Genomic DNA, 15,458 nt, shown 5'->3' with positions numbered 1-15,458 from the left:
TTTACCATAGTACACCGTCTATATCGTTTTTCACTAATTTGACACCTTTCTTTATAAAATCTTTAATATACACTGTAATCCCACCGCTTGCTCTTTTTGCACGTCTATTCTGGAAACGTCTGTATGAGTGAAAGTTACTATATCCTTTTAAGTCTATCTTTGATGATTTAGAAGTCCATGTCTCTGATAAACATATTATATCGTATTGTGTGAGAATATTTGTAAACTCGTCGTTTGAACGCTTGTTTTTGGTTAATCCCTCGACATTCCACGTTAAAATATGTATATCACTTTCGGCGCTTTCCTAGTCCGTTTATGGCAGTATGTACAAATTGCCATCAATGAATAGTTTATCATACCGCAGTTCAACTTTCTTCTTGTCATTTTTTGCTTTCCTTAGTATCGGTCCGAGTGCTTTCCGTTTATCTGCTATATCTTTGGGGAAATGTTGACTTACACCAACAGAATTGTACTTTGTGAGATTTTTGCACGATTTTCTCACAGATTCACGCTCCTCAAAACTACTATATCGTACAACAATAGGGCGTATCTTGTCCGATTTATATCTTCCCATTCTTTCTGTTTTGGTCATCATGATAATTTCTGCGTTTTTTATTTTCATGTCTTCTTTCATTATTGTCAAAATCCTTTCTTTACACTGTTCATTTGTTTCTGATTCTTCATCATTTACCCGAAAAAATAGAAGATTATTTTTGAGGTCAGCACATTTCATCTCATTAACGAGATCCTCACATTCAATACGCTGAGTTTCTATTTGGGACGCTTTGGTTTTTAAGGAAACGATCTCGTCCTGCTTTCTTTTGATTTCATCTACGGTATTGCTTTCAAACTGTTGGCTACTCTCGAGGTCGCTGATCCGTTTTTCCATGGCGTCGACCTTTTGACCTATATCATACATAGATACCGTTAATCCATTAACGGTAGTCTGAATTTTTTCAAGTTGTCCTAGTTTCATATCCATATTATCCAATCTGTTCAAGATCAATGTAAATGGATCAATGATATTGGGTGAATTCGAATTCAAAGGTGTGCTGGTATTATATTGCGGTATATTATACGTTGCTACTGGCGTTGTAGGTACAATACCATGACCATTGCTCAATGTTTGAAATTACAATTCTAGCACGAAACGTAACTTCTGAGGAAAGAATTCTGTGTGGCAAAATCACTTTACGAATGGATATTTCCGAATTTAAATTGCATTTGGCAAATATACCAAATAAATAGTTTTATTCGATTTTAGTAATCAATAATAATCAAAATAGAATGCAAAATCAGCATCATCGGTGAGGATCAATGTCTTACCCAATTATCAAACAGGAATAATATATTTCTGAACAGTAAAATATGTAAAGTATGAGAATTTTATTTGCGACTTGATTCATTTTACCAAATACCATATATATATATATATCATAAATATGACCAATTATGTCATTAAAATATCAAAATGTATAATTATCCAGGATACAATACAAATTAAAAAAACACACACACACACAAAACATTTTATCATTTTACTTGGACGGAGCTTGATAGTGAAATTTAGTTATATGTTTCTTTTTATTTTTTATTCTGTTATGATTGTAGAATTTGAAAAAAATTGAATGATAGATTAAATCTTTCAGATTAAATTGTTTTTAATTCTTACTTGAATATATGACGTTGACACCTTTGTTGTTCTTTTTCCATGGATTATTCCGGCCTTCCCTTTTTTGTCTGTGTTGTTATTACCATCAGCAGCAGCAGAGCTACAAAAACGTGATGAATTAGACGACGGCAGAGCAAGTTCCTGACAATGAAAAATGCACGATATCAATGTGTGTTCATTTTTGAGTACTGTTGTCACACCTTGAGGGATATTAGATACTTTTTCTGTCTCGAATGTAGATGTCGCATTTTCCAAAGTAAGCATTTCTACAAAACAGTGAATGACTAAAAGAAAAATCAGAATCATATTTGATGTAAAACAAATAATTATCCGTGTTTCCAAGGTAGAAAAATACCTTTCAATGCTCGCAGCTTTCTAACAAATGCTCGCATCTTTCTAACACCAAATGGAAACTATGCATTTGCATATAATCTTTCTACCAATCTTTTGAAATTCAACAGCTATGTAATAAGTTATTGAATGAGTTTCTTTGTTGTTAAAGTACCGTTCCAGATGTCAATATGATAAATTGTTACGTTTGAAGCTAATTATGCCTTATTGATGATTTGCTGCCAAAAGATCAGTATAGATAAGTAAGGTTATGAATACCTTCATAGAATTAAACTAAACGCAATTAAAAACATCAATAATTATGGGAATAGCTATGCACAATGATTATGGTTTTGTTTTTTTTTGTTTTTTTAGGGGGTACTTTTTTCGATTATTTTTAAGTTCAATGTATTATAAATACATTTTGTTGACTTATTGTACATTGTTGTTATTTTCCTAAAGACCAACGATGGAAAATAATATCTGACACATGTTTCCATTTACTCTACGAAAATCAGTTAAATGTTATATTGTTCTATTAAATTAAATTGAAAGAGAGTTTTCTGCCTCGATCACGTCAAAAGTACAGCCTTATAAAATAGATAAATACAGAATCCCTACACGGCAAAATTGAAAATGTTGCAGGCTCGGTTTGATTGAGCCTGTTCATGGACGGTACTGGAAAGTGCAAGTTACCGTCCACGCCCCCTAGCACCGGCTTAAGCAGAATTCAACATTTATACGTGAAATAGTAAAATTTGAATTTAGAAACATCCGCAGATGTGTTCATACGGCGGTTATCATTGAACCTTCAATGTGACACTTCCGTGCCATTCCATGAAAAGCGGCGTATGGTCCCCAAGTAATAAAAAGCGTGTGCCCTAAACGAGAAAACAATGGGCGGAACTAAATGAAATGGAATTTTGAAAGGGGATCAGAGGTTATGAAGCCTGCGTATCAGAGATAAGACGTCAAAAGCCAAATTTAAAAAGCAGGCAACATATCCTAAGGGTGATTCAACATTATTCAAGTAGGAATATTGGAACCACCCAAATAGAAAATGCCGAAAAGTTGAAACTAAAAATACCACAACATAACAATAATGTCGTGCTGAACGATCTTCAAGGATCGAAAATATAACATTATTGATTAAATGTACGGGGAGACTTTTTACAGCCGCCACACGGCACAAATAACACAGATGTGATCATAAAATAGATAAATACAGAATCCCTAAAGAAAGCCCAACACGGCAAAATTGAAAATGTTGCAGGCTCGGTTTGATTGAGCCTGTTCATGGACGGTACTGGAAAGTGCAAGTTACCGTCCACGCCCCCTAGCACCGGCTTAAGCAGAATTCAACATTTATACGTGAAATAGTAAAATTTGAATTTAGAAACATCCGCAGATGTGTTCATACGGCGGTTATCATGGAACCTTCAATGTGACACTTCCGTGCCATTCCATGAAAAGCGGCGTATGGTCCCCAAGTAATAAAAAGCGTGTGCCCTAAACGAGAAAACAATGGGCGGAACTAAATGAAATGGAATTTTGAAAGGGGATCAGAGGTTATGAAGCCTGCGTATCACAGATAAAACAGCCACCGGAAAATCTTTGCACCACCAGGATAGTGGCAAACTTCACTACCCTTTTAAAGTGTCCTAAACAATTATAATTTTGTTCACGTGATAGCTTTAGTGTTTATTAACCATATTTGACTTCAATTTTTACTATTAGTTTGTTTTCTCACCGAAAGTTTGATTTTAAAAATTTTGACCCAGCGGATTTGTGCTGAATCCGCCCGGGTAAATACCGTATGCCTTGATATATTAAAGTTCACATCGATTTATTTTCCGGCATAATATATGTTTTCTGATTGGATATTCTTATTGTTTGAAATCATGTAAATGCTTCATCATATGCTTAATATGTATTTTTAATGTATTTTCGCGTTGAAATACCGTTTTAAGCCCTGTTTTGAAAGATCCGACTGGATTTTTTTTCCATTTATTTTAGCTGGAGAAAATATCCGATTATAAATCCCTGTAACTTGATTTTTTTCAGATATTTTGTTACTGTTAATTAATCCTGTCGCGATTAATTCCAATTTTAAAGAAACGGAAAGGAAAGGGTTATGTATTTTAAAGGCTAAATAAAGACATATTGAGTCGGTAAGACCATTAAAATGAACGGTTAAAAGAATTGTTACAACAATTTCAGACATTCGTTCTACGTTGATTTAAATAATATACCAGTATTTTTTTGTCTTCCGCAGATACTCAGTGACATTATATGCAAAATATTTAGCTTCATATGTTTTATGTGTATTTCAAGTGTTTTTGTTTTACTTTCAATTCTGTTCATTAACCTTACGCCCATTTTGCTTTATTTCTGAATAAAGCTAAATAGATACTGCCGGGCGTTTTGAAAAATAAATATTCAAGTTTGTAAAAAAGATCCGATACTAAACATGTATGTATCAATTGAAAAAAAATAATAAAAGATTGATCTATCAGAGAAATAAAGATATTGGAAAGAACCGGCCGCGGTGAAACATTATAATTTACGATAAAAATACGACAAAATGAAAATAGAGAAAAAAACAGAATTCCCTAAAGAAAGCGCAACACGGCAAAAATTGAAAATGTTGCAGGCTCGGTTTGATTAAGCCTGTTTATGGACGGTACTGGAAAATGCAAGTTACCGCCCACGCCCCCCCAGCACCGGGCTTAAGCAAAATTCAACATTTAAACAAAAACATTGTGAAATTTTGAATTTAGAAACATCCGCAGGATGTGTAAAGTCCAACTTATTTGTATCTTGTTTTTTGCAGTCTTTTCGCATTCTTGTGTCGGAAACGACCAACAAAAATGTAAACTATACAATATTAGAGTTAAGTTTTTGCAAAACATCTGTTGTTATGTTATGTTGTACTTTTTGTGGGAAGAGTACAAAATGTGTGAACATTGCAGAAATTGACAAAAATTTCTTTTTCTCTCGCTTTTTTTCCATTCTTGCTTTGATACATTTTCGCTTTGTTTCACATTGTTTTATTATAGTTGTACAAGAGCATGCGCACATCTTTCAAAAAGTATATGGGTAATAAACATGCACATCTTTATTCGTATTGTGAAGATACAACAATGAAACAATACAATTAAGTAAAAATACAACAATGCGAACAACAGGGCAATTTAACAATGCGATTAATCAAAAATGTTATAAAATATGAATATATAGTGTTTTTTTAAGAAGAGACCAACTTTACTTGATCCGTAATAAGGAATGCAGCTTCCCATACATAGTTTATTCATTATTTTATTCAAAGTAACCATATTCAGAATTTCATGGATTTTAATACATTTCTAAGATAAAAATATTTTACCCAAAGATGAGCATAGTATATCTTTAAACCTTCTTTTATAGACGAACAGATGAAAATACATAAGCAGACTCAAACAGGCTCAAAGGAAATGAGCCTGCATTATTTTAGATCTATGATTGGCGATCGTCGAAGTTTTTAATTTTGGCTATTATGTAATGGGCTTTCCATTTAAAATTTTCGTTCCATATTGTTAGCAGCTAAATATTTTTTCACATTCAATTGAGAAAACACTACACCGCAAGACATCTCAAGTTTATTTGTGTTTTAAGCTATAATACTTTTTTTTCAGAATTACTCCTTCATTTGCTATACGTATTTTAATTTAACAATATGTTTAATATATATATATATATATATATATATATATATATATATATATATATATAATTCGCGTGTAATGTGCTATTAGGACAAGTGTTTGCAAAAAAAAAAATAATAATTAAAAATGTAATAGCTTCTTTTTCTCGCGACATTACAAAGTTAGGGCCACTTTACAAATATTGGTTAGTACACGTACATTTTTGCTATTTTTACTGATATTAATGTAAAAATATCTTATCTGAAGAAACAAGGGTTTTTCACATTATGGAAGTGATTATCTTTTTAAATAACAGTAATCAATAAAAGATTTATAACATTCCGGCGTTATGATATTAATCATAAAAACAGTCCGTGTTGTGAATCCTCATTGTCATTTTCTTTCTCTTACAAATTGACTAAATTTGTAAATTAGATTATTGCGTGTCTCACGCAATTTATTGCTTGTAAAGTAATACCTAGAGATTTACAAGCGTTATTTCACTCAAGCATTGTTTGACCTAGAAGATGGCAAGCACCTGTAATTTATTACCCAGAACACTTTGCGTAAACAGTACTGTATAGAATATACAATACATCAATAAATCCAAATTTAAAGCGAGTAAACTCAGGGCTTCAATATTTATTCTTTGGAAGTGCAATTGATTTCAATAGAACCACAAAGTAATCGTATGATTGTCATCTAGCAGAGTCTTTAAATTGCCAATTTCACTGAATATATCGTTTCGAAATGCATGTTTGTGTTCATCATTCCACCTATAATATATTCTTCGGTGAGTTGTTTCCCTTTCTTCGACAGTACCTAATTTTAATCGAAATGACACGGATGTGTGGTTGGAAAATTCTGTGTAATCATGAATCATAAATTGCTTTAAGAACTTGAAATTTGAGTATTTAGTTAACACTAAGTCAATCACACTTTCTCCATTGTGCATCATACACGTATAACTGCCCTTATCGCCCGGCATACCTGATCGTCCGTTAACAATACACATATTCACTGCTTTGCAAAGTTTCAATCAATAAAAAATCACCAAATCGATTACTATTTAAATCTATTGATCGTCGTAAATTGGCGGTACATCGTTTAAGCATTGTTCATGTCTAAATCCGTTAAGCGCTCATCCTTATAAAATCACACTTTACCCCCACGCGACTATTCATGTCGCCTAATAGTAACGTACGTCCGTACTGTTTGAAAAGTTGTAATATCTTGTTCTAAAATACTAAAATATGTCACTTTCATTAAAGTTCATGTACGGGTAGGAATTTTCCGGGGCAACATATGTGCAAAAAAATATACCAGTCTGTATCTGTTTGAACGAATATTTTATCAAGTTTTAACCATATTACACCGTCTATATCGTTTTTCACTAATTTGACACCTTTCTTTATAAAATCTTTAATATACACTATAATCCCACCGCTTGCTCTTTTTGCACGTCTATTCTGGAAACGTCTGTATGAGTGAAAGTTACTATATCCTTTTAAGTATATCTTTGATGATTTAGAAGTCCATGTCTCTGATAAACATATTATATCGTATTGTGTGAGAATATTTGACAACTCGTCGTTTGAACGCTTGTTTTTGGTTAATCCCTCGACATTCCACGTTAAAATATGTATATCACTTTCGGCGCTTTCCTAGTCCGTTTGTGGCGGTATGTACAAATTGCCATCAATGAATAGTTTATCATACCGCAGTTCAACTTTCTTCTTGTCATTTTTTGCTTTCCTTAGTATCGGTCCGAGTGCTTTCCGTTTATCTGCTATATCTTTGGGGAAATGTTGACTTATACCAACAGAATTGTACTTTGTAAGTTTTTTTGCACGATTTTCTCACAGATTCACGCTCCTCAAAACTACTATATCGTACAACAATAGGGCGTATCTTGTCCGATTTAAATCTTCCCATTCTTTCTGTTTTGGTCATCATGATATTTTCTGCGTTTTTATTTTCATGTCTTCTTTCATTATTGTCAAATTTTCTTTATACTGTTCATTTGTTTCGGATTCTTCATCATTAACCCGAAAAAATAGAAGATTATTTTTGAGGTCAGCACATTTCATCTCATTAAGGAAATCCTCACATTCAATACGCTGAGTTTCTATTTGGGACACTTTGGTTTTTAAGGAAACGATCTCGTCCTGCTTTCTTTTGATTTCATCTACGGTATTGCTTTCAAACTGTTGGCTACTCTCGAGGTCGCTGATCCGTTTTTCCATGGCGTCGACCTTTTGACCTATATCATACATGGATACCGTTAATCCATTAACGGTAGTCTGAATTTTTTCAAGTTGTCCTAGTTTCATATCCGTATTATCCAATCTGTTCAAGATCAATGTAAATAGGTCAATGATATTCGGGGAATTCGAATTCAAATGTGTGCTGGTATTATATTGCGGTATATTATACATTGCTACTGGCGTTGTAGGTACAATACCATGACCATTGCTCAATGTTTGAAATTACAATTCTAGCACGAAACGTAACTTCTGAGGAAAGAATTCTGTTTGGCAAAATCACTTTACGAATGGATATTTCCAAATTTAAATTGCATTTGGCAAAAATACCAAATAAATAGTTTTATTCGATTCTAGTAATCAATAATAATCTAAATAGAATGCAAAATCAGTATTATCGGTGAGGATCAATGTCTTACCCAATTATCAAACAGGAATCATATATTTCTGAACAGTAAAATATGTGAAGTATGAGAATTTTATTTGCGACTTTATTCATCTTACCAAATACCATATATATATCATAAAAATGACCAATTATGTCATTATAATATCAAAATGTATAATTATCCAGGATACAATACAAAATAAAAAAAAACACACACAGACACACAAAACATTTCATCATTTCACTTGGACGGAGCTATATAATGAGATTTAGTTATATGTTTATTTTTATTTTTATTCTGTTATGATTGTAGAATTTGAAAAAAAATGAATGATAGATTTAATCTTTCAGATTAAATTGTTTTTAATTCTTACTTGAATATATGACGTTGACACCTTTGTTGTTCTTTTTCCATGGATTATTCCGGCCTTCCCTTTTTTGTCTGTGTTGTTATTACCATCAGCAGCAGCAGAGCTACAAAAACGTGATGAATTAGACGACGGCAGAGCAAGTTCCTGACAATGAAAAATGCACGATATCAATGTGTGTTCATTTTTGAGTACTGTTGTCACACCTTGAGGGATATTAGATACTTTTTCTGTCTCGAATGTAGATGTCGCATTTTCCAAAGTAAGCATTTCTACAAAACAGTGAATGACTAAAAGAAAAATCAGAATCATATTTGATGTAAAACAAATAATTATCCGTGTTTCCAAGGTAAAAAAATACCTTTCAATGCTCGCAGCTTTCTAACAAATGCTCGCAGCTTTCTAACACCAAATGGAAACTATGCATTTGCATATAATCTTTCTACCAATCTTTTGAAATTCAACACCTATGTAATAAGTTATTGAATGAGTTTCTTTGTTGTTAAAGTACCGTTCCAGATGTCAATATGATAAATTGTTACGTTTGAAGCTAATTATGCCTTATTGATGATTTGCTGCCAAAAGATCAGTTTAGATAAGTAAGGTTATGCATACCTTCATAGAATTAAACTAAACGCAATTAAAAACATCAATAATTATTGGAATAGCTATGCACAATGATTGTTTGTTTTTTTTGTTTTTTTTTTGAGGGGGTGCTTTTTTCGATCAATTTTAAGTTCAATTAATTATAAATACATTTTTTTACTTATTGTACATTGTTGTTATTTTCCTAAAGAACAACGATGGAAAATAATATCTGACACATGTTTCCATTTACTCTACGAAAATCAGTTAAATGTTATATTGTTCTATTTAATTAAATTGAAAGAGAGTTTTTTGCCTCTATCACGTCAAAAGTACATCCTTATAAAACATCCACCGGAAAATCTTTGCACCACAACGATAGTGGCAAACTTCACTACCCTTTTAAAGTGTCCTAAACAATTATAATTTTGTTCACGTGATAGCTTTAGTGTTTATTAACCATATTTGACTTCAATTCTTACTATTCGTTTGTTTTTTCACCGAAAGTTTTGTCCCAGTGGATTTTTGCTGAATCCGCCCTGGTAAATACCGTATGCCTTGATATATTAAAGTTCACATCGATTTATTTTCCGGCATAATATATGTTTTCTGATTGGATATTCTTATTGTTTGAAATCATGTAAATGCTTCATCATATGCTTAATATGTATTTTTAATGTATTTTCGCGATGAAATACCGTTTTAAGCCCTGTTTTGAAAGATCCGACTGGATTTTTTTCCACTTATTTGAGCTGGAGAAAATATCCGATTATAATTCCCTGTAACTTGATTTTTTCAGATATTTTGTTACTGGTAATTAATCCTGTCGCGATTAATTCCAATTTTAAAGAAACGGAAAGGAAAGGGTTATGTATTTAAAAGGCTAAATAAAGGCGAAATGAGTCGGTTAGGCCATAAAAATGAATGGTTAAAAGCATTGTTACAACAATTTCAGACATTCTTTCTACGTTGATTAAAATAATATACCAGTATTTTTAATCTTCTCGCAGATGCTCAGTGACATTATATGCAAACTATTTAGCTCATATGTTTATGTGTATTCAAGTGTTTTTGTTTTTACTTTTCAATTCTGTTCCATTAACCTTACGCCATTTTGCTTTATTTCTGAATAAAGCTAAATAAATACTGCCGGGCGTTTGTTAAGAAATGTTCGATTTTGTAAAAAAAGATCCGATACTAAAACATGTATGTATCAATGAAAAAAAAAAAATAAAATATTGATCTATCAGAGAAATAAAGATATTGGAAGAACCGGCCGCGTGAAACATTATATTTACGATAAAAATACGACAAAATGAAATAGAGAAAAACAGAATCCCTAAAGAAAGCGCAAGACGGCAAAATTGAAAATGTTGCAGGCTCGGTTTGATTAAGCCTGTTTATGGACGGTACTGGAAAATGCAAGTTACCGCCCACGCCCCCCCCCCAGCACCGGCTTAAGCAGAATTCAACATTTAAACAAAAAAATGGTGAAATTTTGAATTTAGAAACATCCGCAGATGTGTAAAGTCCAGCTTATTTGTATTTTGTTTTGAAGTCTTTTCGCATTCTTGTGTCGGAAACGACAACAAAAATGTAAACAATACAATATTAGAGTTAAGTTTTTGCAAAACATCTGCTGTTATGTTATGTTGTACTTTTTGTGGGAAGAGTACAAATGTGTGAACATTTGCAGAAATGACAAATTTCATTTTTTTCCGCTTTTTTTCCATTCTTGCTTTGATACATTTTCGCTTTGTTACATTGTTTTATTATAGTTGTACAAGAGCATGCGCACATCTTTCAAAAAGTATATGGGTAATAAACATGCACATCCTTATTCGTATTGTGAAGATAAAACAATGAAACAATACAATTAAATAAAATACAACAATGCGAACAACAGGGCAATTTAACAATGCGATTAATCAAAAATGTTTCAGCATTGCATAAATACGACAATGCAGCAATGTGATAAAGCAAAAATGATACATGCAAAAAAGCGAACATGTCACTATGTACAAATGTATGCGAACAAAATTAAGATACGATAAGGTTGGATTATGTTGCGTGTCACTCTTTCGCGATGATGAATTTCTTGCTTTTCACGCATTGTTATTTTTTCTCTCTTTTATTTGCATTTTTCACACTGTTGCATATTTGCTGTCTGAAAATATTATGCATTCATTCATTCATTAATTCATTCATTCATTCATTCATTCACTCATTCATTCATTCATTCATTCATTCATTCATTCATTCATTCATTTAATGCTGAACATTTGGGGACGGTACGTGACTTTCGGGGTAAATCGTTTTGTCAGCATAAACTATGTGGGAAATATTTTTGTTGGCAGTCACAACGGTGATAATTCTTTTGAAAACACTAACAGGAAATAAAAAAAGTATTTTCAGTCCGAATATATGTGATGTTAATAAGTTACATTTTATATAAAAATTATCTAAGAAAACGAAACAAAATCATAGAAAAAAAAATCCTGAATTATAAATACATCAACTTTTCAAACAGTAAATTGAAGGTTAAAGATTAATTGTAGAAAAACACCTTTTCTTCAAAAAATGTACAATTGTGAAATGTAAATTTTTTTTTTGCATTAATATAAAAAAACATTATTTGCTAAAATATACCAATATTAATGATACTATTCACGCCGGCGAAATGTAATTACATTTTTATAAACCACAGTGCAAATGTCGTTATAATTTGCTTGGCACAGCACAGTGAAATTTGTCTTCTACTTGAATATCATGGACATAATAATGACGAAATTAAATGACAGCTAATTCTACCACTTAAGAATAAGAATGCTATTTTAAATAAGTTGTCATTACTAAATAAGTTTCGATTCGAATAACACGAATAATGACTAAAACTAGATTGTATATGCACATTGCACATTGCAAACGCTCTGAAGTATTTTGTAGCTTCGGATAATAAAACTTCCTTAAAATGATTTACTCTTTAAACTTATTGAACTCGTAAGAATTAGCTTTTGAATTTGTCGTCTATCCTAATTATTTGTATAATGTCTTCATCAACTAACGTGACAATAATTGTTTTTCATTTACAAATCTTACTGACTTATTATGATCTGTAAAGATATAAATTATTTTGCAAGACTAGATATGTTAGTGACGAAGAAAATTTACTTTTTTCATATACATATAAACCTAAACACTATTTTACGACTGAATGTCTTATAAAATTGTCAATAGTTGAATTTGAAGATCCATTAAATTGTCATCAAACTGGCATTATTAAAACAACAATATTTAACATAAAATCGAAAATGAAATGAGAAATTTCCTTTGGATAACATTATATAGTTATATGCGCGTCTTGAATGTGACATGTTTTTCATTTAAGACTGAACATATCATATTTCTTACCAACGAAACATCATATATCCAATGTTTATATGAGATACTTTTTTGGATTTTTTAAAGTTAGACGTAAGCTATAGATACGTTAAAGATAGCAATAAGAAGAGAATAATCAGAAAAGGCAATTTTCATTTTAGGTTAGAAAAATGAAGCCATAAAAAATTTCCTAAGCTGTCCAGTTTGCTTTAAGTAATCAATGTGTAAAGTTGTCAAGGACGTGCAACTATGATTAAGTTACAGATATGAACCCATGGGTATATCCAAGAGAAACAATTCTGGTTAAACATACATAGTCTTAGTTCTGTTAAAGTGAGCGACCGTGTCTGAAACAATGCACGGAGGGAAACAGGCAGGAATCCTTTAGCAGAAAAGCTTGAAAGACGCCATTTGCCTTTGAAAATGTTGGCAAAGCTTACTACCAAACATAACGGATATAGCCTGATGTCGTTCAAGTATTTGAACTTTTCCAAACTGTAACAGATATGGTCCTTTGTCACCCTGTAAATGTTAACGCATGTGTAACAAGAACTTCAGCGCATATCACAGTAAAATGATTTCAGGTTTGATTATTTTAATGTAGACATATTCTATAGAAGAGTACCTGTAATATCATAAATCTTTCTTTTATAAGCTAAAAAGATGAAAACAGTTCTATAAAACTCTCTGTCTGTAAAATTATTAAAGATATACTATGCTCACATTTGATTTTTAAAAATGTTAATTATTTCTACACAGTCTCTTTGTATGTAAAAAATAAACATGCTGTGACTTTAATTAAAGTAGATATGTTATGTTTTAAAATCTACACACTAAAGGTGGTCACAATATGAATATATAGTGTTTTTTTAAGAAGAGACCAACTTAACTTGATCTGTAATAAGGAATGCAGCTTCCCATACATAGTTTATTCATTATTTTCTTCAAATTAATCACATTCAGTAAGAATTTCATGGATTTTGATACATTTCTAAGATAAAAATATTTTACCCAAAGATGAGCATAGTATATCTTTAAACCTTCTTTTATAGACGAACAGATGAAAATACATAAGCAGACTCAAACAGACTCAAAGGAAATGAGCCTGCATTATTTTAAATCTATGATTGACGATCGTCGAAGTTTCTAATTTTGGCTATTATTTAATGGGCTTTCCATTAAAAATTTTCGTTCCATATTGTTAGCAGCTAAATATTTTTTCACATTCAATTGAGAAAACACTACACCGCAAGACATCTCCTGTTTATTTGTGTATTAAGCTATAATACTTTTTTTCAGAATTACTCCTTCATTTGCTATACGTATTTTAATTTAACAATATGTTCAATATATATCTAATATTCGCGTTTAATGTGCTATTAGGACAAGTGTTTGCAAAAAAAAAAAATACGAAATTCACGAAAATATATTATTTAAATCAATGTAAGAATAAAGAATTGGGGAAACTGAATAACACTTTCAATTATTCCTTTTGATTTTTGTAAAAGATTTTGCTTAAAAATTAATAATTAAAAATGTAATAGCTTCTTCTTCTCGCGACATTACAAAGTTAGGGCCACTTTACAAATATTGGTTAGTACACGTACATTTTTGCTATTTTTACTGATATTAATGTAAAAATATCTTATCTGAAGAAACAAGGGTTTTTCACATTATGGAAGTGATTATCTTTTTAAATAACTATAATCAATAAAAGATTTAGAACATTCCGGCGTTATGATATTAATCATAAAAACAGTCCGTGTTGTGAATCCTCATTGTCATTTTCTTTCTCTTACAAATTGACTAAGTTTGTAAATTAGATTATTGCGTGTCTCATGCAATTTATTGCTTGTAAAGTAATACCTAGAGGTTTACAAGCGTTATTTCACTCAAGTATTGTTTGACCTAGAAGGAGGCAAGCACCTGTAATTTATTACCTAGAACACTTTGCGTAAACAGTATACTGTATAGAATACACAATATATCAATAAATCCAAATTTAAAGCAAGTAAACTCAGGGCTTCAATATTTTTTTCTTTAGAAGTGCAATTGATTTCAATAGAACCACAAAGTAATCGTATGAATCAATGACACAATTGTCCTACAGAATGCATCGTAGCTCACAATCTTTTAGCCAAAAAGTTAACAGTTTCACACAGCATTTTAATGAATGACTACAAAGAACAAGAGGAATGTATCAACATCCATACCAAAGATAAAGTCAAAGGTATTTTATTTAAAACCATATGTCAAAAATATATACTGCATGTTGCATGTACATGTATTTAAAACGTTTAGTTCAAGGTAAACAGGTAGCAAATGCTGACTTTAACATGTTTAGCTACAATAGATTCTACTGGAGCTATTCCTTCAGATCTGGAATTAAACGAAAAATTGAAAAAAATAAAATTTTATCTATATTTCAACAACGCTGATATATTAAAGTAGTTCATTTAAAATAAATGCAATTTTATTATTATTTTTGTTTCAATTTTCGTATGGTTTAGGTTTCACGGCCTATTGACCTCAACATAAATACACTGTATTACAAATGTGTTGCAAAAAATAAAACTTAATTGAACTCAAATATATTCAATTAGTGACGATTTTTTTAATATTCCATTTTAAACATAGTTTACCCCTTTTTAAATACACGGCTTAGAGTCAAACGTCTCAATTTTGTTTTGCCTGGAATCAAGCGGAAATATCGCAAGATAACATGTCTTAGTTCCTTAGAAGAAATTCAAGTTGCATTTTTTGTCTCTGAAAATAGACAGCGTGGCA

At 31.4% G+C, this 15,458-nt stretch overlaps 1 protein-coding gene across 1 annotated transcript; it reads right to left on the bottom strand.

Moving 5' to 3' along the window:
* Nucleotides 1-313: 313 nt before the first annotated feature.
* On the bottom strand, nt 314-982 carry LOC132751567 (uncharacterized). The gene has a single exon (XM_060741743.1). It carries the CDS (start codon nt 980-982, stop codon nt 314-316), a length of 669 nt encoding a protein of 222 aa, XP_060597726.1.
* Nucleotides 983-15,458: the final 14,476 nt, after the last annotated feature.

This window comes from Ruditapes philippinarum, unplaced genomic scaffold, assembly GCF_026571515.1.
Source record: "Ruditapes philippinarum isolate M1 unplaced genomic scaffold, ASM2657151v2 ctg904_1_1_1_1, whole genome shotgun sequence".
Classification (NCBI taxonomy): Eukaryota; Metazoa; Mollusca; class Bivalvia; order Venerida; family Veneridae; genus Ruditapes; species Ruditapes philippinarum.
This window is presented reverse-complemented; position numbering and strand designations above follow the sequence as displayed.